This window comes from Sorex fumeus, unplaced genomic scaffold (assembly GCF_029834395.1).
Source record: "Sorex fumeus unplaced genomic scaffold, SorFum_2.1 ptg000093l, whole genome shotgun sequence".
NCBI classification, from domain to species: Eukaryota; Metazoa; Chordata; class Mammalia; order Eulipotyphla; family Soricidae; genus Sorex; species Sorex fumeus.
The window spans coordinates 7,509,013-7,536,047 of record NW_026606150.1 but is presented as its reverse complement, the minus strand read 5'-3'; the positions used below and the strand labels follow the sequence as shown (position 1 = coordinate 7,536,047).

At 63.7% G+C, this 27,035-nt stretch overlaps 1 protein-coding gene across 4 annotated transcripts in view; it reads left to right on the top strand.

Moving 5' to 3' along the window:
• The window catches only part of SHANK2 (SH3 and multiple ankyrin repeat domains 2), a 169,687-nt gene extending 146,685 nt beyond the window's left edge, over positions 1-23,002 (top strand). For 2 of the 4 annotated variants that reach the window (XM_056131817.1, XM_056131818.1), the window contains 9 exons: positions 10,378-10,513; positions 10,988-11,068; positions 11,235-11,243; positions 11,741-11,761; positions 14,361-14,485; positions 14,631-14,742; positions 15,111-15,131; positions 15,735-18,096; positions 22,378-23,002. In XM_056131817.1, coding sequence (XP_055987792.1) covers positions 10,378-10,513; positions 10,988-11,068; positions 11,235-11,243; positions 11,741-11,761; positions 14,361-14,485; positions 14,631-14,742; positions 15,111-15,131; positions 15,735-18,096; positions 22,378-22,942 — 3,432 coding nt within the window. In that variant the 3' untranslated portion in view covers positions 22,943-23,002. The remainder of the gene's footprint in view (positions 1-10,377; positions 10,514-10,987; positions 11,069-11,234; positions 11,244-11,740; positions 11,762-14,360; positions 14,486-14,630; positions 14,743-15,110; positions 15,132-15,734; positions 18,097-22,377) is intronic. The other 2 variants (XM_056131815.1, XM_056131814.1) reach the window with 2 other exon arrangements.
• The last annotated feature ends 4,033 nt before the right edge of the window (positions 23,003-27,035 follow it).

The window sequence follows — 27,035 nt, the reverse complement described above, 5'->3', positions numbered from 1 at the left end:
GGGAGCCCCCTCCCCACGGCCCAGCAGCAGGGCTGGGGTCCATGCAGGGCTCAGGGGTGGCACCGTCTCGGCAGAAGCCCCGCCCTCCGCCCCCAAGCACTGCCGTGGGCCCCCAGCTCGGCACTGCCCTCTGGCCAATGGGCAGTCTCCAGGAGTGACCCCCAGACTGTCTGGGAGCCTCCCCGAAAGTAGGAGGAAACTGTGATTCCTCGTATACTTGGCCAGGTGTGTGCAGATGCCCCAGCTAAAATTGTGTGACACTCCCCCCACCCCCCAGTCAATGCGCCACCACCAAAGGGACGCTCGCTCGGGGCATGGGGTGGGAGCCCGGCGCTGGTCCTGGCTGCTCTGCGTGTGCGCAGGCGCGGGAACCTCCCCGGGGAGGCCTGATGACGTGGCGCTGTGTGCCCCAGGCTCTAACAGACAAGGACAAATGTCCTAGTGGCAGCACAGCCATCCCGGCCTGCCCTGCCCGCTCCCCTGGGCCCCGTCACTGTCACCAGTGAGGTCAGCGGGGTCAGCTCAGAGCCAGCTCAGTCTCCTCTTCCCACGGTGCCCCCGTGGTTTGCTGGCCTGACAGCTCAGCCTGCTCCCCGCGTGGGGACAGGCACCGCCGGCCGGGCCCGTGTCCCCGCTCACCTGCCACGCAGCTGGGAGGGGCCGGGGTGGCCTCAGCTGCAGCACAGCAGGGGGTGTGACTTGGATGCCGGGGGCCAGCGCGGTCTGGACTGTCACCTCCCACAGGGCACCAGCTGGACGCTGAGCTCTGCCCTCGGCTGCTTTGCCATCTGTGGTGACACCGGCTCTGCCCTCTGGCCGGTCCCTGGAGGTCCCCCGGAGTTTGAAGGGACCTTCCCGGATGCGGCCACCCGTCTTCTCTTTGACGTGGTTTGTGAACGTGTTTTTGGAGGGTGGGTCGGGGCTAAATTTTATGCTTTCAAAAGTTGAATTTTAATGAAATCCTGCTTGTCATTGTTCTTCCTCCTTGGCCGGGAAGGGGGGTGACCTTGGAGCCACACTGGGTGGTGCCTGGGGGCTGATCCTGGATCTGGGCCTCATGGGGGCTGGGAGGTGCTCCCAGAGGTGCTCCCGCTAAGACACACTTAGCCCTTCAAACCATCCGCCCAGCCCCGATTGGTGTCTTTTGATGCCTTGTGTCGGAAGGGCAGGGGGTCCAGTGGGTAGGGCACTTGCCTTGCACACGGCTGACCTGGGTTTGATCCCTGGCACCCCACATAGTTCCCCGGGCCTCTCCAGGAGCGATCCCTGAGCACAGAGCCAGGAGTAAACCCAGAGCACTGCCAGGAATGCCCCCAGAGCACGAAGAAAGAAAGAAGTCACTTTCAGGGCCCAGCAGGAAGTGTGGGGTGTGGCTGGGGTGTGCGCAGAAGCCCCCGGGGGTCCCCTGAGCACCTTCTGGAGTGACTCCAGGTTCCGTGCCCATCGATAAAAATGTCAGTGCCGAAGGCAGTCACCCAGATTCCTGCTGCCCGAGGGCCTGGGGGTCTGCGGCGTGTCTGCGGCCCGGGCGCCGCTGGGAGGTAACTTTGCAGGAGGAGCCGGGCCTGGGCGCTCCCCTGCCTGGCGTGGGTGTCCCATTGTTCCCGCGCGCCGGGTGCGCATCTGGCACCTTCTCTCCCCTCAGTTGCCTTCGCTCCTTTGTCAGCGACCTGCTTGCCGTCTCTCTCGGGCTCTATTTCCGGACCCTCTATTCTGCGCCGCAGAACTGCCTGTCTATTTTCGCCCCTGCCATCCTGCCTTGATTCCCGTGGCCTCAGAGTAAGGCAGGAAGCGCTGGGGACGGCCAGAATTTTGCGCGATGCTGTGATGCTGTGTTGGCTTTCCTGGCTGTCCCCCCGCCGCCCCCCGCCCACCACCTCCCCCTCCCAGGTCAGCGCTGCCTTCCACGGACGCGAGTCACAGAATAACAGGCTGGACGGAAATCATCTCTTTAGGGGTCACTCAGGAGCCGGAACTGCCTGCCAAGGCTCACCAGACACCGAGGAGAGAATTAATTTGAAGAACAGAACCCGAAGCAAACAGGCGGGGGGGGGGGGGGGGGGTGGGAGGGAGGGAGGAAACAGATTAGGCAAGAAAAATAAGATGCTGCAAAATACCCTGAAAGCATCGTGAAGGTGAGAGAGAGAGAGCGCACATCCTTGAAAGCCAGAACAAAATGCTCTTAGGAACAGCTCAAGAAGAAAATAAGCGAGATTTCAAGGCTACAAAGACCTCGCGGCAGGGGGGCATGGTGGGAGGTGCGGCTTAACAGGAGGCGACGAGCGTGAGTCCCAGCACCAGCTGGAAAATGATCGCGGACCACGGAGAGGCTCCCAGAGGCCCCACGAGGCACCCCAGCCTCCCTTTGATGAGAAGAACCCCTTTGATGCTTGTCCAATTAAGAGAACCCGCAAAGGTCCTGAAATAAACAGTTCTGAAGGGGCGGTGGGAGGGAGGGGACCCGCAGGTGACGGGAGAAAACCCTAGGACTTAAGGGCAACAGCTTCCTGAGGGGACCGACTCGGGCCACCCCAGGGCCCGTGAAGGCCACGCTCCAGGGGAGGCCGGCAGAGTCCCCAAAAAAGCAGAGCAGGAACAGAACCAGGTGCCTCGGCCACGAACGGGCCGAAATAAGACACGTGGGCAGCAGTGCCAGGGGGACACAACTTCATGTTGGGACTCGGAGGCCAGGCCGCGTGCGCTTGAGGAGAAAGTATTCTTGTCCTCTTGGTTTATTTATTTTTCTGGTGAAGCAAGTTAAGTCCTTTCTTTTGCTTGGGGCCATCCCCAGCGCTTCTCGGGACTTCCTTCTGGCCCTGCACTCAGGCATCACTCCTGAGGACTGTCGGAGGACTCGGGCTCGGAGGACCCTACAGGGTGCCAGGGGTCAACCCCGGGCTGGCGCACGCAAGGCAGTTGCCCTGCCCACTGTACCATCACGCCGGCCCTGAAGCAGGAGTTTTTATTGAAACTTATGTAGAAAGATGTGAGAGCGTTGGAGGCGGAACACGGCTTCTCCAGAGTGGCAGCAAGGAAACAGGCCGGCCCGTGAGATGCTGCTCCAGCAAGAACACTGCGGGGACAGGCAGCCGAGAGGAGGTGCCCTGGGCTGCCGGGGCACCCCGAACCCTTGGTTAGCACCAAAGTGGCTTTCCCTGTGCCGCTGGGTTCTTGAGATTCATGTGAAAGATCTGCATACAAACGCAGGTAGTTTACTGCAGGGATAAAGATGATAGCTTCAGTGGGTAGAGTATTTGCCCTGCAAGCAGCCGACCCGGGTTCAATTCCCAGAATCCCATATGGTCCCCTGCGCACCGCCAGGAGTAATTCTTGTGTGCGGAGCCAGGAGTAACCCTGTGCACTGCCAGGTGTGACCCAAAGAGGGAAAAAAAATGAGAGGTTCGGGTCCCTTTCAGATGTCCAGGCCTCTCTTTTACTCATGGACGATGACCAGGTCCTGTCCCTGACGCTGCCGGTCCAGTGACTTCCCTGCCTGTCCCACGCAGTCTTACTGGCCTCCCGTGAATGGTGACCAAGCCTTGGCCCACGCTGCCCCATGTGTGAACAGCGTCCCTGTCTTGTCCCTCTGCCACCTAGTCTGCCCCTGTCTGGGCCTGGGGGGAGAGGGCGACACGGCCCCGGGGCCTCCTTGATACCTGCTGCCAATTCCCGCCCACCGCGTCCCGTTCTGCCTTCTGACTGGCTGCCTGTCCTGTGGGCGGGGATCTGACCTGCCCGGTGCCCACAGCTGGCTCCTGCGTATCAGAGTCTTGGCCGTTTCTGGCCGTTGTGCCGAGCTGCCGTGGTGTGCGTGTGTGTCAGATTGCTGTGTCCTCGTTACTCATCCCTTCTGGTGTCATGGAACGTCCCCTTGATTCCTGGTGGCTCTTCCTGCGGGCAAGTTCCCTCAGTCCACGCGTTACTGCCAGACTGCGCCTGCTGGGAAACCGGTCTCGGTGCGCGCCATCTGGAGAGTCTCATGCATCCCTGGGGGTGCAGCCAGCCGCCATCTGACTGGAGAACTGTGTGTGCCCCGAAAGGAAGCCCAGGCCCCCCGCAGCACAGCCCGGCCCCCACCCTGCTTCCTGACTGCGGGAGAGGCACGGCGGGCTTTGCCCTTGGGGGGTTCTGTGGGACCCCGGGTGGGCTGTGCTCTCTGGCTGTTTTGCGGGCACCAATGCAATTTCTAGGCCCCCGTTGTTTCTCCCGGGCGCGTACCTGGGCGTGGGATTCCTGGGCCCCACCCGAGCCCTCTGGCTGACCCTAGAGAAGTCGCCAAGCTGGTTCCCCCGTGGCCACCCTCTCTTGTCCGCTCCTAGCGCGGTCTGGGTCCCCTTCACTCCGTCCTCCGACACTTTCACCCTGGGTGCTGGTGTTTCTGCCACCTGTGTCCCACCCGTGACCCAGGTGGCTTCTAACACGCACGCAGCGCTGGCCTGTAGCTCTTGGCCGTCCCTGTTTGTGACTCTTGCTCCCCGGTTTATTCCCGCCCATCACCCGTCATTATCGAGGCGTCTCCCATCGTCACCTCCACTAGCCCCCATTGCGGCCCCAGGGCCGGACACATTGAGTTTCTGCAGACCCCTTCGAGCTAGGTTCCTGGGGATATGCAAGCACTGCGGTCACGTGGCCGACCCTCCTCACCCCTGCCCGCCTTTACGCTGGATCCTGTGATGTCCCTCTGCTTCCGTGGTAAACTGCACAAAACCCCAAACAACTATACTGTTTCCATCCTGCTGGGTTTTTTTCTTTTTGGGTTCCTCCTGGCTCATGCACTCAGGATTTACTCCTGGCGGTGCTCAGGGGGCCATATGGGATGCTGGGAATCGACCCCGGGTCAGCCGCGTGCAAGGCAAACGCCCTCTCCGCTGTGCTATTGCTCCAATCCCCCTGCTGATGTTTTTACTTTTTTGGGGGGGGGGTCGCACCCAGCAATGCACAGGAGTTACTCCAGGTTCGTGCACTCAGAAATCTCTCCTGGCAGTGCTCGGGGGACCACATGGGATGCTGGGAATCGAACCGGGTCTGCCGCGTGCAAGGCAAACGCCCTCTCCGCTGTGCTATTGCTCCAGCCCCCCTGCTGATGTTTTTAAAGCGGGGAAAAACGATTCCAGCTTTGGGGCCATCACGATGCCCCGTGTCCAGGCACCAGTTCCCCCCACTTCCATCCACTGCCCACCTCCTGAGGGGCTGCAGCCTGCGGCCTGTGGATCTGTAGGTATCTGTCTTCCGACTCAACGGCGCACAGACCACAGGGCCTTAGCCGCCCTCAGTCTGCCCGCCTCCTCTTTGGGTGTCGGGGCCCCTGCAGCAGGTCAGGCGCATTCACGCCAAACTGGTGTATATGCCGTGACCGTCGTGTACACACTGGCCTCTGCACATGCCCACGCCGTGCCTCGGTGGCAGTTTCTGATATTCATCTTGTTTGGCAGTCACGGAGCATTTGTGTTGTTGGGTTGGTTTTGAGGTTGCGCCGGTGGTGCTCAGGAGTCACTCCTGGCGGGGCTCGGGTCCATACGGGGTGCTGGGGACCGAACCCAGGCCGGCCCTGAGCAAGGCAGAGGCCCTCCTCGCTGTTCCGTCGCTCTGGCCCTGGAGTGAGCATCTGAATCTAAGCTTATATCCTCGTGCCGTTGGGGAGGTTTCCAGCTGTGTCTCCTCGAGCATCGCCCATCCGCTCTCCCTGCGGGGCCTCTAGGTTCCCTCCAGGACCCCTTAGATAATGTCCCTCGGTCTTAGGCGCTACGCGGTGTCATAAGCTTCTCTTCCATCTCGGGTCTGTCCCGTGGTGCCCATCAAGTGCATTTTCAGAGCTCAGGGACAGTAAATGCTTGAGGTCTAGCCTTTCCAGTTCACATGTTCTCTCTCTTTTGAAGGGCCCACACCAACAATGTTCGAGTGATTCCTGACTCTGCACTCAGGCATCATTCCTGGCGGTGCTCAGGGGACCATATGGGATGCCGGGGATTGAACTGGGGCCGGCCCCGTGCAAGGCAAGCGCCTTCCCCGCTGTCCTATAGCTCCGACTCCAAGGCCCCCTCCGTTTAATGTCTTTGAAAACTATTTTTCTGCCTATCATTGACTCACTTTTTGTTCCAAATATTGTGAGAACAGCAAAGCAGCTTCTTCCTTCTCGCCGGAGACTGTCGCATCGTGCATGCCTGAGGCCACAGCAAGATTTTCTTTCTTTTGGTTTTTGGGGTGGGCAATGCCGGGGGTGCTAGGGAGGGGGTGGGGGGGGCGGCTATGGGATTCCAAGGATCGAACCTGGGTCGGCTGTTCCAAGAAGGCAGACGCCCTCCCCACCGGACTAGGGCCCTGGGCCCCGACCACGCGTCTTGGTCCCCGAATCCTGCCGTGTTCTGGTGGAGCTCTGATGGGCTCTGTCGTATGCCCTGGCGAGTGTGACTGTCTTAGCGACACTCCCTGGGCAGCCCAGATTCAGGCCCTGTCGAGCCTTCACTGGCGTCAGGGGCTTCGGCTGCCAATGGGGGGGAGGGGAGGCGGGGGGGAATAGGGTCCAACCCCCATCCCCGTGACATCCTTTTGGGTTATTCGGTTATTCTCATATTTTCAGCGGGGTCCGCCGAGGCTCCGGGCTCCCAGTTTCCCAGCTGGAAGGACCACAGTTTTCTCGGGAATCGGGGGGACCTACACCACCCTGTGCCCTGCCCCCCACGCCGCCCCCTCGCTGCGGGACTTCTCGGGAACTTGAGCACTGGGTTGACGGATCTCTTACGGCTGCTGCCGGCAGAGAAGTAGCGTTTGTTTGTTGGTTTGGTTTCTGTTCGGGGGCCAAACCTCGCAACGCTCAGAAACGACTCCTGGTGGGGCTGAGGGTCCTGCGTGGTGCCGGAAGTCGAATCCGGATCGGCCGCGGGCAGAGCAAGCATCCGGGTGCTGTGCTGTCACCCCAGAAGAGCATCTCAGACCTTCCCGGCCCCACTTCTCCCTGGAATTCTGTAGCTGGTCCCACTGCAACTAATCAGGCACATAAAATCACTTCCAGGTGCTGGAGCAAAAGTACAGCCAGGAAGGCGCTTGCCTTGCACACAGCTGTACCCGGGTTCGATCCCCGGCATCCCACTGGTCCCCCGAGCACCGCCAGGAGTAATTCCTGAGTGCAAAGCCAGGAGGAACCCCTGAGCATCGCCAGGGTGGTCCATAACAAAAACAAAAATAACTTCAAATACTCCGTTTCCCCTCCCAAATCAAAAACCCTTTGGGCCAGAGGGTGCATTGGGCAGTGCGTTTGCCCTGCTCATGGCTGACCCGGGTTCGACTCACGGCACCCCATGTGGTCGCCTGAGCGCGGCCAGGTGTGGCAAGGAAGGAAATTAGAAACACCCTTGTCGCTGAGACTCTGCTAGAGAATTGCTCTGACGAAAACAAGGGGCCCTTGTAGCTTCTCGTGCTGGGTCTGACGCACTCGAGCGGACACTTGACCACCAAGCCTCGTCCCCAGCTCCCAAAGAGGTTCCACACCGGGTGAACACACGTGAGTGGGATCTAGGCGGGGGCCAGAGCGAGGCGGGGCCTGGGCGATGCACGCGGGCTGCCGGAGCAGCTCGGGAGAGAGTCCCCGTCAGGAAAGAGATTTACATAATTAGGAAGCGTTTGGATTTGAGTTACTGTTAAGTACATAGGAAATTAAACCAATGAAACAATAAACATCAGCAAATGACTTCACTCCGGGGAAGGCAAGCTGCACAGAAGGGAAGCGGGAGTCGCCTCGGTGTGCGGGGCCAGCTGGGGACGGGGCCCAGCGCGGACGCGGGCGGGAGAGACAGGACAGCGGGGCGGGCACTTGCCTGGGCACAGCCGAGGCTTCATCCGAGCACCCATGCCCAGGAGCCCTGAACAGCTCCGCTGCGCGCGGCCCCACAACCCAACGGGGGCGGGGGCGGGGGGCCGGACAGGCCGAGTAGGACACGTTGGTCTGCTGCTGGCCGGCCCCTTGGGGGGCCACAGGGAGAGCAAGGAACCTGCGGGCCTTGCACTCTGACCCGCGTGCGGGGGATGCGCTGGTGCCACCAGGGACTTCGGCGGAAGGAGGGGATGAAGGGAACGGCCATGTGCGCCCGGGTACTCGGCTGCCGGTTTGTGGTGTGTCTCTTGCGGGGTCTGGAGGTGCAGTGCCTGGAGGAAGCCTCCATCGTTGGAGGGCGGGGGGTGGCGTGCCTGGCGTAGGGAGGCTGGGGTGCTGGCACGGACACCCGCCGGAACTGTGGGCACCCCAGCCCCTCCCAGGCCCCGGCAGCCTGTGGTTTGTGTGTGGTCAGGCCGCGGGCAGCAGACTCGAGAGCCGCCCTGCGGTCCACACGGCTCTGGCTGGTCTCGCGTGCTCCCGTGTCCCCGTGGGCCAGGGGCCCACGCGAGCCCGGCTCTGACCTGGGTGCACCCTTTGTTGGGGGACGATCCCCGGGCGGCCCGTGAGAGGTCGAGGGCGGTGGCGGTGGGGGGCAGTGGAAGGGAGGGTCCTCACCTCACACGCCCCGGTCTGGGCGGAAGTGGTCTCCAGCGATAGCGGGTCTCGTGGGTCACCGCCACCTGATGGGCAGCGGGCCCTGCAGAGGCAAGGGTGCGAGGCACAAGGACAGCAGTGGAGCCCCGTCAGGGTGGATGGGAGGCGAGCAGGAGGGCGGCCACTGGCCACTGCACCGTCACTCCAGAGTCTGTGCTGTCCTGTGCCTGGCCCCGCTACCTGGTTGGGGTACAGGCCATCGGCATTTGGGGGCCCAAGAGCAGTGTCCTTGTCGGGAGGGCCAGGGGCATGGACCTGCCCGCAGGGCTGGCAGCAGGACCGCGGGAGGGGACAGCAGCCAGACCGTGCCACCTGCAGCCCAGGGGCGCCCAGCAGCGGTGGCCTTGTGCTGTGGCACAGCGCCCCCGAGTGGCGGGCGCCGGGACTGCGGCACTGAGGCAGCACCTGGTGGAGGTGGCGCCCTCCTCCCCTGCTCCATCTACAGAGGTCACGGCTGGGGTGGACAGGAAGCCGGACTCCGGCCAGCTCCGCCCCCCCACCCCACCCCACCCCACTTCCGTGCGCTGCCGTGTCAGACTTGTCCCCCGGCCTCCTGTCCCCTCCCCTCCCCCGAACCAGGGCCTCTGCTCCTGCCCCAAAGCCTGACTCAACCCGCCCCGGTCGCCGCAGCACCCGTGTGAGCTGAGCCGGCCCTGGGTGCTGAGTGGGCGCTGACCACGGGTGCTAACCACAGTGCTGACCGACCATAGGTACTAAACACAGGTGGTGACCCTGGGTGCTGAGTGGGTGCTGACCATAGGTACTGACCGACCAGGCTGACCGCAGGTGCTGAGTGGGTGCTGACCATGGGTGGTGACCATGGGTTCTGAGTGGGTGCTGACCACGGGTGCTGCCCATGGGTGCTGAGGGGGTGCTGGCCACAGGTGCTGACCTCAGCTGGTGACCCTGAGTGCCGAGTGTGTGCTGGCTGCGGGCGCTGAGTGGGTGCTGGCCACGGGTGCTGAATGGACCATCGTTGGGTGGAGCCAGTGCTGGGCACCCTCAAACTCAGCACTTTTGGGCCACTGGGAGCAGACTGGGCTCTGGCTCCTGGCACTCGGACTGGCCGCTACGCCCGTCACCTCCACCCCTTGGTTCGTTCTGAACTTGGTCATTTGCCAGTGATGTTGGAGAGGAGCAGGAGGGGGCATGGGGCCGAGTGGTCAGATGCCCCGTCCCCCCGCCAGTCCCGCCGGTGTGTCAGCGGGGCCTCTGAGATGAGCAGCGCCCGCCCCGCTCGGAAGAGCCTTCGAGGGAGCAAAATCCCACGCGCTGTGTTGGGGGTCAGGCACCTGGCATGGGGGTCTGTTTTAGGGGTGCCCCCATGCCCAGGTATTGTGTCTGACTAGTGGGGGTTCCGGCTGGTGGCGGGGACGGTGGGGGTCAGGCCCAGCACTTGCTCTGGCCCCCATGCTGGGGTCTCTCTTTCCTCACGGGGGTGGAAGGTGCGAGAAGCCTGGACTGCGTGGGGGGGGAGGCCGCGGCCACTGGCAGCCCCGGGCCCCGCCTCATCCAGCCCGTTGTCTTGGCTCCCGCGGTGGCGGCAGTGGGCGGGCTGCGGGGGCACCTGGGGCCCAGGGCCAAGCCGGCAGCAGGCACGGGAGAGCGCCCAGCCCCGCCAGCTGCCACCACGCCGCCTGTGCCAGGTACAGGCGCCCCGGGGCTCCCGAGGCGGGGGTGGGGGGCTCGGGGGGAGCTGCCCCTGCCCGGGCCGGGCGAGGCGTCCCGGTAAGGGGGAAGGCTCAGCCGTTTCCTCTACCGGGCACAGCCCAGAAGCGCTCCCGAGGCAGCGGGGGTCCCACGGCCCCCCCGTCGGGGCACTCGGGGCTGCGCTGACGGCCTGTCTCCCGCAGGTCAACAGCGAGAATGTGGTGAAGGTCGGCCACCGGCAGGTGGTGACCATGATCCGCCAGGGAGGAAACCACCTCGTCCTCAAGGTGCTCACGGTGACCAGGGCCCTCGACCCCGACGACACCGCCCGGAAGAAAGGTCTCCCCTCCCAGGGCGCGGGTGGGCACTGCACACCGGGGTGGCCCCCATCTCCCGTGGGGGGCCGCGGGGGCTTCCGTGGCACTTCCAGCACCACGGCTTCTCCGGTGCCCCACAGCCCAGAACCTGCACCTGGACCCGGTTAATGCGTAGCAGGGAGGGCTGCCTGGGGGAAGCGCCGTGGGCTCAGGATGGCTGAGACGAGTCTCTAGGGGCCCCTTTGGGGGGCTTCAGGCTCCCACACCAGCTAAGAGGGCAGCTCCCCACGAAGAGGCCGTTGGCACAAGGGGATGTCCCTGCTGTGAAGGGGCTCCCCGCCCTGCGGAGGACCCCCCTCCCCTGGCAGTCGGGCCCACCTCCTCCCGTGACAGCGGGACAGGTGACCTGTCCACGGCCCTCCACGGGGTCCCCGGGGACACGGCCGGCCCCAGCCCCACGGCGGCAGGTCCTCACCGTGGCCTCTTGTCACCCCAGCCCCGCCGCCGCCCAAGCGCGCCCCGACCACGGCCCTCACCCTGCGCTCCAAGTCCATGACGTCAGAGCTAGAGGAGCTCGGTAAGCCTCGCCCGTCCGGCCCGCGCCCGATGCCCCCGCACGGCCCCGCACGCCACCCCCCCGTACCCCCGCATGCCCCTGCATGACCCCGGGAGGGGGGCGGGGCCCTCTACCCTCAGTGTATCTAACATCGGTTTTTGTTTTGAATTTTTGGGCCTCTCACTAGTGGATAAAGGTGAGTCGCCCGGCGGTGCCCTCCAAACAGCTCCACGCTGTTTTGGGCACCTGCAGACGCACTGCGGCTGACTGCGGCTCGGACCCGCGCTGTGGGGGTGGGCAGGGAGCTGGCGGAGCCGGGGTGCGGGGAGGGGAGGGTGGCAGCGGGTGGGCTGGTTGGGGCCTGAGGCGGCCGGTGGGGTGGGGTGGAACGTGGCTCCCTGGAGCGTCTGCGGGGGCCCCGCTGCTCTGGGCGACCTCTCAGCCCCTCCTGGGTATCCTGGGGTCACTTCCGCCTGGCCCGAACCCCCTCCTGCCATGCCTCGTCCCCTCAGAGAACCCCCAAACTCCAGACACCCGCTGCCTCTTGCTCGGATCGCCTCTGGCTCCCGGCGGCGGAGGGGGTGGGGACCCCGGTGGGGAGCTGCAGAACCCCTTGTCCCGGTGGGCAGCGGCCCCCCAGAGCCTGCGGGGTGCCCTGCTGGGCGGGACTCACGCTCCGTCTCTGTTTCCAAGCCTCCGTGCGGAAAAAGAAGGGTAAGGGGCGCCTGGCCGGCCCCACGCCTGTGCCCTCCGCGTCACCCGTACCATCCTGTCTGTCCCGTCCGCGTGCGTCTCCCGTGTGCCAACCCCGCCCCCGTGTCCGCGTCGTTGTGCTGGCGGAGCTGGGGGCCGCTGAGGCTGTCCCAGCGGGGGCCTGCTGTGGGGGTGCAGGCAGGGTGGGGGCCCGGGACCCCCAGGAAGCTCCTAGCCTGCAGGACAGCAGATCCCCACCCACTGCTGTCCGCACCTACCCCGAAGCTCCTTCCCCAGGCTGGGGGGGCCCCACTCCCTCCCAGAGCCCCAGAACTGAAGCGTGGAGTCGGGCAGACCCCAGAGTCCAGAGGCAGGGCCTGGGGTCCGGGCCGCAACGTCCTGGGGTGTTCCTAGTGGCCCCCAGGGTGACCTTCAATCCAGGGCCACCCCTGCTGGCGGGAAGACCCCCGGCCACCTACCCCCACGGCTCCTCTAACCTGATCCCTGCTGGCCTGTGGTGGAAGGTGGGCGCCCGGCCCACGGACAAGCGCAGGACCCCCTTCCCCTGGGCATGGGAGAAACGGGACCCAGCTGAGGGCACTGGTCCCCCAGGTCCCCTGAACCCCACTGCACGCCTCCGGGAGCTGCAGTAGGCCCGGGCGGGAGGTGCTGGTGCCCGTCGATTCTCCAGAACAGCATCTCTGGTGCCCTGGGGACCAGCCCGGCCGAGGACTGGGAGGGTCAGAAGTCGGCAGCCCAGCCTGGGCAGGTGATGTGATGAGACACCAGTGGCCGCAGGCCTGGCACTGAGACCCCCAAGTTTTCAGCTCCCCTCTGAAGCTGTCCTGTGGCCTGGGGTCCCGGGGACCCCACCCATCCCCCAACACATGCACCACGCCAGTGTCCCCCCGCTGAGCACAGCCAAGACCAGCTGTGTGGTCTCTGTCTACACTTGAGGGTCCTGTGCAGGGGAGTCCCCGGGACCCCCGAGCCAGGCCAGCCACCAGCTCCAGTCACGGAGGGAACGAGGAGTGGCAGGAGGCGCTTCCGGAGGGAGCCGTGGCCTCCCGGACTGCCCAGCTCGCAGGGGAGGGCGCACACCCCGAGAAGGTTCCGGTGGAGCCAGGGAGCCTGGCTGCCCCAGCCTGTGCCCACAGAGGGGCACACGGGCACCTGCCACCTCCCCCAGCCCCGGGCCGATGGTGCCCCAGGCGCCTTGCCCTACCCTGCCTCCGGCCGGCATTGGGACGTCGGCACCCGGGATGGGTCAGCTTCTGGCTCAGCAGCTGTCCCAGCTGGCCACAGAGCGCGGGCTGGACCTGTAGTCCTGCCCCCTGGGCTGATGCGCAAGCCCACATCCGGCTCACATGTGCCCAGTCATCGGGGGTCACCCAGCAGCCACAACCAGCTCACTGCGGGATCCTCCCACCACGACAGCCAGGGTGTCACCTTGCGAGGAGACAGAGCGGCCAACCCACTTCATGGGGGGCAGAGATCCGGGGCCCCCACTTCCTTGTGGTCGGATGGTCACAGGGACAGAGCCCAGGCGTGGGGCTCTGCTGGGTGTCTGTAGGGAACAGCCCGCACCCCAGAACATCAGGGCCCCGTGTGTGCCACCACGCACACCCCCCTCTGTGGAAGGGGTCTGGACGGGTGCCCCCGGCTTGCAGGGGCCAGTCCTGAGGCCGTTCCTGTGGGGACCATCATCCTGAGTGTGGAGGCCCCAGACCTGGGCCTTTCCCGTGACACAAGCTTCCTGGGGGTCAGGAGGTCAGGCACAGAATGTTCGGGGGTGGGGGGGGGCAGGCAGTGTGTGTCTTTGTGTTGCAAGGTGGGACCCCCCCCCCCGGGGCACACCTCAGGCTCCCACCTTGCTGAGGGCACAGGGCACTTGTCCAGCCCATGGCCCCGTGCCCGCTCCCTGCATTTGAACTTCTGTTCCACACAGACCCCCAGACTGCTGGTGTCTGGCCGGGCCGCAGAGAAAGCCCCGCCCACCGCTGGGGGGAGAGGGGGGCGGGGGTGAGTGTAAGAGTGAGTGTGTATCTGAACGTGGGGTGAGACTGTGTGTGTGTGTGTGTGTGAATGTTAATATAAGAGGGTGAGTGTGGGTGTGTGAGAGTGTGCATGTAATTGTGTGTGCGCGAGACTGTGTGTGTGAAAGGGAATGCGAGAACAGTGTGAGCGGGCGAGTGTGGGTGTGCGTATGTGAATGTGTGTGAGTCTGTGTGTACATGAAAATGAGTATAGTGTGTGTGTGTGAGAATGTGTGTGTGAGACTGAGTGTGTGAAAGAGTGAATGTGAGAGTATAGTGTGAGGGTGTGAGTGTGTGTTTGAGACTGTGAGAATGAACGTGAGTATAGTGTGAGAGTATGTGAGAGGGTCAGTGTGTAAGTGTGTTGTATGTGAGAGCGTGTGTACAAGGTTGTGTGAGCACATCAGTGAGAGTGTGAGGATACGTGTGTGAACGTGTCGGTGCGTGTCTGGTGAGCGTGCTGCATTTTGGGGAGCTCGGGCCCGCCGGCCTTCCCATCCCCCGTGGCCCTGGCCACAGGCCGGCGTGACCGGTGAGACGTGGAGGCGCCCATGCTGTGGCCTGACCACGTGTCCGCCCTGCAGATAAGCCCGAGGACGTGGTTCCGGCGTCCAGGGTGGCCCGGAGCACAGAGAGCACGGAGCCCAGGGTGGCCACCATCCGGCAGCGGCCCAGCAGCCGGTGCTTCCCGCCCGTCTCGGACATGAACGTGAGTGGCCGTGGGGCTGCCCGAGAGCTCCGGGGTCGCCGTGCCGCAGGAGGGGCCCCTCAGACCGCCCGCGGGCCGCGTGGCATGGGGAGGGGGGCCACGCTCTGGGGCGGCGTCTCATCAGCCCCCCCCCCCCGGCCCCCAGTCTGTGTACGAGCGCCAGGGGATCGCCGTGATGACGCCCACCGTCCCTGGGAGCCCGAAGGGCCCGTTTCTGGGCCTCCCCCGAGGTACGATGCGAAGGCAGAAATCAATAGGTAAGAAGCGCCCCCACCCACGAGCTTGCCCCCTGCCCCAGCCGCTGCCTCCGGGAGTGGGGGGACACAAGGCCGGGTGGGGCCCCGCGACCGCACCAGCTCGACCGACCGAGCCAGCAGCGGGGGCCGGGGGCGCCTTCCCGGGCCCCCGTCCCAGCCGCGCTGTGGGAAGCGCGTCCCCTGCTCGTGCGCGCCAGCCCCTGCGGACTGTCGCTGCCCACTGTCCCCGGAGATCAGCCGCGTGTGCTTCTGCCGCTGGCGCGCTCGAGGGGACTGCGCGGGCTCCGACCACGGGTCGGGACGGCCTGGCTGGGTCGCCGTGGCGCCACCAAGAGGCCCTGACCGACCCGCTCGTTTCCTCCCGCCAGACAGCAGACTCTTTCTCTCAGGTCAGTCAGTGCCCTCGGACCCCTGCAGCCCGCATGCCCGCGCCCCGCTTCCGCCCCCGCCCCAGTGCGTCCTGTTGACCGTCGGGACTTCCTTGACGACTGTCGGGATGTCCCTGACGTCGCACCCCGTCACCCGGGGTTGCTTCCTGCTCTCGCGCCCGCCCACGGCAGGCTCGCGTGGGTCACTCCTGCGCGTCTCTGTAAATCAGCCTCACCCCAGTGTCCCACCGACGCCAGGGACACGAGGCAGCTCCACACCTGGCCCTCACAGAGGGCGCCTCAGCAGCACGCACTGCACCTATCTCCTCCCCGTCCTCCTCCCCTCCTTCTCCTCCTTCCTCCCATCCGTCCTTCTCCCTGCCCTCCCTTCCCACCTCTCCCTCAGCCCTGACCACCCCTTCCCACCCTCCCTCTCCACCCTCCTCCCAATCTCCTCTCTCTGCCTTCCTCCCCCCCATCCTCCGTCCTCCCCCTCCGTCCTCCCCGTCCTTCCTTCCCCGCCCCTGGCATGTGCACATCTGTGCAGGGTTGTTGGGGGGGGGGGGCCAGTATCGGCCCGGCCAGCCCCGTGGGCCAGCACTGACCCTGTCCTCCGCCTGGCAGGGATCACAGAGGAAGAGCGGCAGTTCCTGGCACCCCCGATGCTCAAGTTCACCAGGAGCCTGTCCATGCCCGACACCTCGGAGGACATCCCCCCGCCGCCGCAGTCAGTGCCCCCGTCCCCGCCGCCCCCGTCCCCCACCGCCTACAACTGCCCCAAGTCCCCCACGCCCCGGGTCTACGGGACCATCAAGCCGGCCTTCAGCCCCAACCCCGCCAAGGTGGCGCCCACGGTGCGCGCCGACACGGTGGCCTCGGCGATGCGGGACAAGGGGCTGTACCTCCGCCGCGAGCTGGACCAGCGCTACTCGCTGGACTCGGAGGACCTGTACAGCCGCGCGGCCGCGCAGGCCAACTTCCGCCACAAGCGCGGCCAGATGCCCGAGAACCCCTACTCGGAGGTGGGCCGCATCGCCAGCAAGGCGGTGTACGTGCCCGCCAAGCCAGCGCGGCGGAAGGGCATGCTGGTGAAGCAGTCCAACGTGGAGGACAGCCCCGAGAAGACGTGCTCCATCGCCATCCCCACCATCATCGTCAAGGAGCCGTCCACCAGCAGCAGCGGCAAGAGCAGCCGCGGCAGCAGCGTGGAGGCCGAGCCGCCCGGCGACAGCCTCACGGTCAGCAGCCCGTTTGCCGCGGCCATCGCCGGCGCCGTGCGGGACCGGGAGAAGCGGCTGGAGGCCCGCAGGAACTCGCCGGCCTTCCTGTCCACCGACCTGGGCGACGAGGACGTGGGCCTGGGGCCGCCCGGCCCCCAGGCGCGGCCCGGCGCCTTCCCCGACGAGGGCGGGTTCAGCGAGGACGAAGACGGCGCCGAGCCGCCGTCCCCCCCGGCCGGGCTCCCGGCCAGGGCGCCCGAGAACCATTTCGCGGGGGCCGTTGTCGAGGCCGGCGCTCAGGGCGAGGCCGCCAGGCCGCAGAACTCCACAGCCAAAGCCAAGGGGCCCGAGGGCAGCCCCCTGGGGAGCCCCGAGAATTACGTGCACCCGCTCACTGGGAGGCTGCTGGACCCCAGCTCCCCGCTGGCCTTAGCGCTGTCCGCGAGGGACCGAGCCATAAAGGAGGCCCAGCAGGGCCCCAAGGGGGAGGCCCCCAAGGCCGACCTCCACCAGCCCCTCTACATCGATACCAAAATGCGGCCCAGCCCGGAAGCGGCCTTCCCCGCGGTCACCCGGCAGAACACGCGGGGGCCCCTGCGGCGGCAGGAGACCGAGAACAAGTACGAGACGGACCTGAAGGAGCGGAAGGGCGACGACCGGAAAAACATGCTCATCGACATCGTGGACACGTCCCAGCAGAAGTCGGCCGGCCTGCTGATGGTGCACACGGTGGACGCCAAGCCGGACGCCTTCCTGGAGGAAGAAGACGAGAAGGCCGATGAGGACACGGAGCCCGTCCCCTCGCTGCCCGAGGCGCCCGAGGGCACCCCCGACACCGAAGGTGCTTTACAGATCTCCGCAGGCCCCGAGCCCGCCGGCCCCGCCGCCCCGCCCGGCAGAACCATCGTGACGGCGGGCTCCGTGGAGGAGGCGGTGATTCTGCCATTCCGCATCCCCCCGCCCCCGCTGGCGTCCGTGGACCTGGACGAAGATTTTATTTTTACAGAGCCATTGCCTCCTCCCCTGGAATTTGCAAATAGTTTTGATATCCCTGACGACCGCGTCGCCTCTGTCCCCGCCGCCGCACCCCCAGACGTGGGCAAGCCGAAGCAAGGCGGCGTCTCCCCGGCCCCCTCGCTGCACTCGGGCCAACCCACCACCTCGGCCGACGCCAAGAAGCCAGCCAGCCTCTCCAACTGTCTGCCCGCCTCCTTCCTGCCGCCGCCCGAGAGCTTTGACGCCGTCACGGACTCTGGGATCGAGGAGGCGGACAGCCGGAGCAGCAGCGACCACCACCTCGAGACCACCAGCACCGTGTCCACCGTGTCCAGCCTCTCCACGCTGTCCTCCGAGGGCGGGGAGTCCGTGGACACCTGCACCGTCTATGCAGACGGCCAAGCCTTCCTGGTGGACAAGCCCCCGGTCCCCCCGAAGCCAAAACTCAAGCCCCTCATCCCCAAGACCAACGCCCTCCACCAGGACGCGCTCCTGGAAGAGGACGTGGAGGGCTTCGTCCTGGCCCCGCCGCCCGTGCCCCCGCCCCCGCCCGGGGCTGCCCAGGGCACGGCCAAGGCCCTCCCGGCCCGGCCCTCCAAGCTGTGGGGAGACGCCCCGGAAGTCAAGAGCCCGATTCTTTCCGGCCCCAAGGCCAACGTCATTAGCGAATTGAATTCCATCCTGCAGCAGATGAATCGAGAGAAGACGGCCAAGCCAGGGGAAGGACTGGACATGCCGGCCGGAGCCAAGGCTGCCAGCCTCACGCCAAGGTAAGTCCGCCGACAGAGACCCGGACTCCCGGCTCGGGCCGGGCTGCCAGGCCGGGCGCCCGCCCACAAACTCGCCAGGAGCCACTCGTGCTGGCTTCACGGCACTCGCCCCCCCCACACCCTCGCAGCTTTGCCGGGACCACCTCGAGCATCGCCAGCCGGCCGCACCCCCAACCTGGGTGGGTGGACAGCATGTGGGCGCGTGGGAGGCGCACAGGTGTGTGGAAAGCCGGGCAGCACGCCTAGCAGGCACGAGGCCGTGCTGCGTGGGAGCAGCCGGGAGGGAGGACAGCCGCCTAGGTCTTATCTCCTGCCACGCCCCAGGCCCAGCGTCCCCTGGAGGAACGCCCCAGGGCCCCCCAGAAGGCCCCCATCTCCTCCTGCCCTTTGGTCCTGTGAGTGGCCTGAGCCGCTTCCGGTCCCCCCTTGGGCTCTGAGACCCACTGTGGGCCCTGGAGAGTGCCAGGCCGCGGGGGCGGGCACCAGGCTCCAAAGTTCTGCCTGGAGGCGTCTCTCTGCGTGCACCCCCACTGCCAGCCCGTGCATGAGCCCTGCACCCGAACTGGGACTTCTCAGGGGAGCGGCTAGCAGCCCAGGGCCCCAAGGCTGATCCCAGGATCACGGAAGTCCCCAGCCCCCAAACGCGCTCTGATAGGGGGCTCGGCTGACCGTGACCTGTGGCACGGAGCGGGCAGGCCACAGGACTGATACTGACACATCACAGAAGCCACCTCAGCTGGCCGGCAGGGCTCGGGGTCCCAGCTCTCGGCTCAGTCTGGAAGACGCCAGGGGCCTCCCAAGACCCTTCCCACTGGAGGAGCTGGGGGTGGGGTCCGGGTTGCCTGCAGGCTCCAGGGCTTCCTGCGAGCAGCAGCCCCTGAGGCAGGCAGGGCCGGGGGCTTCAGGGGTACATCCTGCCGGGCCAGGGCAGGCAGGCACCGAGCCTGGCTCACTGCTCCCAGGCTGAGGCTGCAGTGCTTAGCGGGGCTAAGACAGCCCGAGACCCAGAGACTGCGCGGCGCAGGCACCCTCGGGCACCGTCTGCCAACGCTCGGGCGGGACCTGCCCCTTAGGGAATAGAACAGCAGGTTGAGAGAAGTGGACGGCCGCATCCTTGCCCACAGGACGCCAGAGCCAGCGTCCGCCACTACCCGCTGGGCCCTGGGCAGGGAGCGAGGACATGCCACGGCTTCGCAGCACAGTGGCAGCAGGTGTCCGGGCAGAGGCGGCCCGCGGAGTGAGCGTCAGGGGCAAGACCCTGTGTCCTCACGTGCATGGCCCACACACACCCGCACGTAGGGCCAGGCCCAGGGGCCATGTGGTGGAGGAAGACTCCAGCGTCCCCTCTACGTGGGGACTTGCCTCTCCCGGCTCCAACCCAGGGCGGCTCCCTGGAGGCCGGGAAGGGATGGGCCAAAGTCAAGATGAAACTGCTAGAAGCGAACAACTGGGACCCAGGCAGGAGCCAAGGGACAGTGGCGGCTGAGGCCCATCCCGCCGTGCCCGCGAGGGGCTTGTGCATGCAGGGAAAGCAGGAGCCCGGCTCAGTCTTCAGTCTGACCTTGACCTGACCTCCTGCCACAGCTGCAGGGGACAAACACCTGGGGACCCAGCCAGCCTGGCATGCCTGGGCGCAGCAAGCTCTGTGGACAGCAGAGTCCTCTCGGGCACAAAGAATGAACAGAGGGGCCGGTGCACAGCACCGTGGGGAGGGCGTCTGCCGCCATCCCGTGTGGCCCCCAAACAACACAGGACACAGCAGCGAGTGGCCAGGCGGGGCGCCCTATGCCCTCTGCTGGAATCCCGGCCTCTGCTTCTGGGGCAGGCGTTAGCCTCTCGCTGTGTCGCCAGTCCGGTGCCTCCAGGTTCTGAGAGCCACGAGAGCTAAATACCAGCTGGGCCCCAGGGCTGGTCATGGAACGGCACCGTCCACACCATGACCCAGGGCTGAAGGACGCCGCCCCAGCACTGAGCATGAGCGCATGCGTGCGTGATGCCAGAGGGCTGGTGCCAGCTGGGCTGTCACGTGAGCCCGGCTTGGCCAACGATACGGCCCTGGTGGGGCCCTGCTCACGTTCCAGAACTGGCTGTATCAGGTGTCCGTGTCCCCCTACGCTGCCATCACCCTGAGCCAGACACAACTTCCTATTCGGGGGGGAGTCCCGGAGAGGGGAACCCTGGAGCAGTAGTGAATAACAGTGTGGTCTGTAGGGACCCCCACATCTCCCGAGTCACTGCCTCCCACTTGGCAGCACGTAGGGCATCCCTTTGGGGAGCCACACCTGGCAGTGCCAGGGGTGACTTTTGGTGGACCAGGGGACCACCTGAGATGCTGATGGAAGCAGAGTCAGGTGTGTGCAAGGCAGGCACCCTCCCCAGAGTACAGCAAGGCACCGCACCTCGCAGCAAAGAGGATGCAAGGAGGTATGAGGGGGCATGCCAAGGGGACCCCCCACGGAAGTGGTGGCGGAGCCCTGGCTGGAAGGACAGTAAGCCCACCTTACCACGGCCCGCAGCTCACATGGCACTCTGCTCTGGGGCAGAAATGATGCTGTGGGTGGTGCACCCTGGCCCCACCAACCGCTGGGACCACCTCATCTGGGCCTTAAACTTAAGGTTTTCACAGGACTCGGCTTCAGGGGTGCTGGAGTGGGTGCACTTGGGCTCGGAGACAGCACCCGGCAGGGTGTAGATGAGCTGAGGTGTGGGTTCCAGAGGGGAACAAAACTGGCTGGTCGGCACCCCCAACATGAGCCGCTGGGTGCAGTGCTGAGGCTGATTCTGATGCTCCCAGAATCCTGCACTTGCCTCCCGGCTGCAGGGCAGAGGGCAGAGCCGTGGGGTCCGCACCCCCAGAGAAGCGCAGAGTCCAGAGCGCCACCTGGGCCGCCTGACGGGTCTGTGGGTGGCTGTCATCGCACCGAGCCACGGAAGCTGCTGCTGGTTCCCACAGTGTCCCCGCGGCGCTGGCTCGCTCTGACTGTTCTGTCCTTTTCATTTGCTCCCGACGGTGCCCGCAGGAGAGGGTCGTGCTGAGCGGAAGTAAGTGCCGCGTGCAGAAGTGCTGCTCTCTGCGTGCTGCTCTCTCCTCTCCCGCCGCCGTTCAGGGACTCTGAACAGCGAAAGCCTGGGCTCAGGGGCTTTCCAGGGAGGGAGGTCCCCAGCTGTCCCCAGGTTCCAGGGGGTGCTGCGGCTCTGGCATGTGGAAGCCGCCCGAGTCAGGCAGGGCAATGTCTAGAGATGAGTACCAGTCTCTGTAGCCCCCGAGCCGGGCTCCCCCAGGGGCGTCACACTCCGTAGGTCACCCCAACCCTTTAGCATCAGTGAAGGGGAACGAAGAGCCTATCCCAGGAGCCGTGCCCTGGGGGTGGACCAGAGCTGTGGCCCAGGCAGGAGCTGGCCTCCCAGTCCCCTCCGGCCCGGAACGGGCAGCTTCTTCGTCCTCACGCTGTTCCCAGCCGGGCTGACGGGGCTCCGGGTGAGAGCCCCCCCTTTCCTAGGAGACCCCAGGACTGGCCCTGGAAAGCCTGCTCCTTTGCGGATTCCCACTCAGCATCGCCCGCCCACCCCACTCCCCCTGCAGACTTGCTGCCCCTTCCTCCCATGGAATATTCCAGACTTGCAGGAGCTATGACTCATACCAAGCAGGGGACCGTCACGAGGCTGAGAGGCACCTAGGTAACCGACTGGCGCGGCAGGCCAGACGGGCCCACTCCCGCACGCCGGCAAGCCTGAGGTGGGCAGAGCGGCCCTGCCCTCGCGGGGCATCGGACGCCTGGCTGCCCACGGCCACGGCCTCGGTCGCGATCCAGGGAGGGATGTCTGGTGGGACAGAGACTTCCAGAGGCACGTGGGCCTGCCGCGCTGGTCGCTAAGAACCCAAAAGAGACACAGGTCTTCCGGCCTCCTCCCGAGCTGGCAGGACCAGCTGGGGAGCAGTCTCCCCAGAGCCCCGGGGGCATGGCCACAGCTGCTGGGCTGACTTCTGCTGCCTCCGTGGGGGCAGCAAAACAAGACCCCCTGTGCCCCAGCCGGCAGCACCCCCAACACAGGCTTGCCAGGGGTTCCTGCCCCAGGGACACGAGGAGGTCTCTCCTGCGCAGGACTGCGGGGGGCTCTTCCAGGGTTCCAGGTGCACTGTGCCCAGCTCTCCGCTGCGCTTGCTGTGTCCCCGCCCCCGCCTCTGGCCGCCTGTGTGGTTTGTCGTGTGCCTCCTGGCCAGGCGGCGGGCGGCCGTGCGAGCCAGCTCGTGACTTGTCTCCTCTGCTGTTGCCGTTTCAGAAGCCCAGAGGTCGTGAGCAGCGTCTCAGGTACACGGAGCACGACGGTCACCTTCACGGTTCGCCCAGGGACCTCCCAGCCCATCACCCTGCAGAGCCGGCCCCCCGACTATGAAAGTAGGACCTCAGGAACCAGACGTGCCCCGAGCCCGGTGGCCTCGCCCCCGGAGATGAACACGGAGCCCCTGGCGGCCCCTCTGTGCGCCGTGTCCCCTGCCCCCAGCCTCGCCGACGTCTTCAGCCTCCCGAGCCAGGCGCCGGCCGGGGACCTATTCGGCTTGAGCCCCGCGGGTCGCAGCCGGTCCCCGTCCCCCTCCGTCCTGCAGCAGCCGGTCCCCAACAAGCCCTTCAGCACCAAGCCCGTGCACCTGTGGACTAAGCCCGACGTGGCCGACTGGCTGGAGAGCCTGAACCTGGGGGAGCACAAAGAGGCCTTCATGGACAATGAGATCGACGGCAGCCACCTCCCCAACCTGCAGAAGGAGGACCTCATCGACCTGGGCGTGACGCGCGTCGGCCACAGGATGAACATAGAAAGGGCTCTCAAGCAGCTGCTGGACAGATAAGAGTGGCTGCGCCCCCCCCCCACCCCACCCCCCGTTATAAGTAGAGATGGGCTGACCCGAACCGTCGAGGGCGGGGAGAGCCGGGAGAGTCCGCCCAGGCCCCGGGGGGGGCCTCCTGGCAGTGCCACGCAGAGCCCGGGGGCCGCATAGGGAGGAATGCCGGGCGTTGGTGCGGCTCACGGGACCTCCCTTGCCCGGGTCCGAACCCTGCCCTGGGGCCCCCTCCCCCATACCAGGCCCTCACGCACATTTGCCTTTTCTTCCCTGTGCTTTGCCGGCTGAGTTGCCCCCCCAAATGCATGTGTTTGGTGCCCTTTCTTGGGCCCAAGAGGTGGAGAACCCCCGTTTGCTGTCGGTCCTTGGCCCCGTCTCCTCCCGCGATGGCCGTCCAGGCCCCCCGGCCGGGGCTTTTCGCGGTGGTAGGAGTCTGAGCGGGACCAAGCCCGGCTCTGCCCATCTCTAAGCAGCATTCCACAGTGGCCGCAGGGCTGGCACGCGGAGCTTAGTCAGAGCAGTCACCATGCCGAGGGCCACCCTGGCCTGGGGAGCAGCCAGCTTACAGAGTCACCGGGACACGGCGCGGCGTCTGCTGGGGTGTCCGACCAGGGCTGGGGGCAGGGACGCTGCCTCTCAGACTTGGCTTACGTGGAAAGGGTTGACTCGCGCAAAGAGCAGTGCAGGCGGCAGTCACGGGACACCAGGGATGAGGTACAAGGTCACGGGCGCGCCTGTGGCCTGAGCGGAGTGAGCGACGCTGAGGCCAGACGAGACGGTCACTGTCCGCTGGCTCCCTCCCCCGGAGGGCCAGGAATGCCACCCGCTTGTCTCAACGGCACCACAGCCAGCCAGGAGGGGGACTGTGGGTGCGGGCACTGAAGGCAGAGGGGGCCTCACTGAGTCCTGGTCCCCATCTGCACAGGGCAGCCGAACATCCCAGCCAGGCTTCCAGCACATTCTCCCACCGTTGAAGGCAACTCAAATGTCAGAATTTTGGCTTTCATTACAATCTCAGAGCAAGCCTAGCCCATCTCTAATTATAAGAACATGATTTTTCTCCCTCCTCTGTTTCCTTTATGCTCACAATCAAGTGTCTGATTAGGTCTGGACAGTTCTAGAATGAACACGTAAAATTTAGCAATTTAAATTCTTTCTTTACTGCAAGTTTAAATAGTTGTACAGATAGTTTATAAGCACAATATTTTAAGAAAAAAAAAACAGTGGCTGGTCTACTAGGCAGCCTTTGTGCCACTTCAGTGCTAGAAAGTTAAAGAAAAAAAAAACTTTTGTGATTTAATAACACTATTTCTGTGGAATAATTATACAAGTCTGACCTTTTTAAATCCTCCCCATTTGGATGCACCTGACCAGCAGAGCTGGGTTACCTTTTCTATCTTTGCTAGAACTTCATCGAGGACAATGATTTCTTCAAAAAGTTACAATTCACAATGCAGCAGTTTCTATACACACACACATGCACACACACACACAGAGTTTTTCCAGCCAGGCCCCTGAATGGTAGTTTTGGTCCCAAACCTTTGGCAAGCCCTTCCTCCTGCCGGCGGGGGATCCGGTCCAGCCTGAAGTCAACTGAGCGCGTTCCAGTGCCCACGCTCACTTCTCCCGTCCCGTGACAAACGGCTCTCGCATTAGACCAGTCCCTGGCTGGGACTCGCTGGTGGCCTGCTGAGGTGGCTCTGACACATCAACAAATGCTCAGCTTTGTCTTCCGCTCGGTGGAAGCGCAAGGTCACTAGGTACACGCCTCGCCTGGCTCTCTTCCTCTGCCTCTGCTGGCATCGCCCCGCCGCTGAGTGCCAGGCAAGCTGCTCGCGAGAGGAAGGTGCGCGCAGGCTGAGCAGCTGGGTGGCTTCAGGCCTGACAGCCGAGGTAGCTGGTTGGCGGGAGCTGGCCGTTCCGCCCCTCCCTGGAGTCTTCAAGCCATCCGCCACTGATCAGAACAGGCCCCTGAAGGCGCGAGAGCCGCTGACATCGCTTTTCCTGACAGTGTCGCCTTCGAGGAGAGCACGCGGCCCCCGGCTGCACTGCCCGCCCGCACGGGCCAGCCACGGTGGCTTCCGGCTCTCCCCGAGGACTCTGTTCAGAAAGCAATAGTTCCTCATTCAATCACCATCCACTGTTCTCCCCTTTGGGACGCGTTAGGACCAGGCCCTATTCTGTGACCCTCTTCGATGGTGGAACAAATGTTAAACTGCTTATATCAAGATCATGTTAATACTATGCCAGATTTTAAGATCCACTTTTGTTATATACTGTAATTTAAATAAACTGCATTTACATGCCTAGTTTCTGTACTATTGTGTATACAAAACCAAAATCTCTCAAGCTGTAAATTCTGTATACCTGCCAAGACACCTTCCCCAGGGTGTCTGTGCACACTTTGAGTTAATTCACACACTACACAAATGACTCAATGTGACTGTTGATTTGCTGAACTTTACAGATCACAAAGTGATTTATTTGTGGTACTTCAGTTAATAAAATGGTGATTTTTTTCCCCCTGAGTTACTGGGCAAGCAGGCATTATCCAGGCGATCTGGCAACGGCTTTTTGTGTGGGGGCCACAATTATTGATTTTTCTTCCATGAACAAATTTTTTTTTGTTTTTTTAGATACTGAGACATTTTCACACTACAGTTTGTGTAACTCATTCGCATTATCTATGTTGCTGTTACTTTTGTGCTTTTATTCTTTTCAGACTTTATTAAAAAACAAAACAAAAAAAAAACAAGCTCCTGTAATTTGCACTTTCTCCCAATCCTTAAATCTCTTGTATGGCAACCAAAATTACTGTAAAAAAATAAATATACTATTGCACTAAGGTTGTGGTTCTGATTGCAAACAGTGAAAACTGTCTGAATTGAAAAAGTTGCCAAACTTGAAATCCGACATAGGTGATGGGTCCATCACAGCCAGCTTTACCTCTATAGAACTGACCAGATAATATCTTCCATCAGTGTAGATTCTCCTTCTGTTGCACTCATCTCCTGGCTTCAGGCCCCACGGCACTCTTGAAGTACAGACGGACACTGTGGACAGGCAGCATCACCAAGCACGCAGCCCTGTCCAGGGATGGAAGTGGGGGGGACTAACTGGGGGTGGGGGGAGTGCTGGACCCAGGTCCGGAGCTTTCTTCTCAGAGAACAGGTCTCCCCCACATCCTTTGGTCATCTTGCCATGGGGTTGCAGAACGGGATGGCTTCTGGCTGACGTCAAGCCCACAGCACTTGGGTGAGCGAGCACCCATGAAAGCCTAGGGAAAGGACTGTGTCTTTCAGCAAAGCACGGAGCTGGGGAGACAGACTGTCACTGTTCCTTCCGCTCTAGGAAGCAGCTTTTCCCTTCCACACAGAACCTCCTCTTTGGCCTCATCGGTGAGAATCTGTCTTGAGTTCCTGAACCCTTTCTTCTGTTCTGGCACATTCTCCAACTGAAGAGCAACACCCTGGGTCTGAGCTTATGAACGTTTCCCCTCACACCCTCTGTGGCTCATCCTCAAGTGCTCCTGCCTTTTAGTCCAACGGTTCCTCCCGGGCCTACCTTCATGGCCTGAGACCCTACCTTCACGGCCCAATGTTCTCTCCTAGATGAATATGTCTGTCTGTCTTGGTTAAGAAAACATGATGGAAGACTTCTTGTACTTTGCTTTCTTTGAGGCAGCAGAATAACCAGAGAGCTGGAATGTCATTCTGTGTGTGCGGATCCACGTACACATGCGAACAGGTCATAAGGGCCGTGGTGACAGTATCACTACGGCTGCCTGCGGCACCCATACTCTGTAGGGACTCGGGGAATTTCCAAAGTGCGTCACAGACTGCAGCAGATCTGACCGCATCGATGTTCCGTCTGCACTGTATCAGTGACTGTCTTTACTGTCCTCCTGTAACACGGTTCTACGGCCCATGTCCTTACCGTTTTATGTTTCAACTTGTGACACTCACTGTCCCTTGCTATTACTCTGAAACTGTTTATAGCAATTCTGAGACTTTAATACAAGCCTTCAAATAAATTCAGAAAATATTTTAAAAAAGGAAAAAATTAAGTGTGTGCCTTGGGTGTTTTGAACCTGATCTGC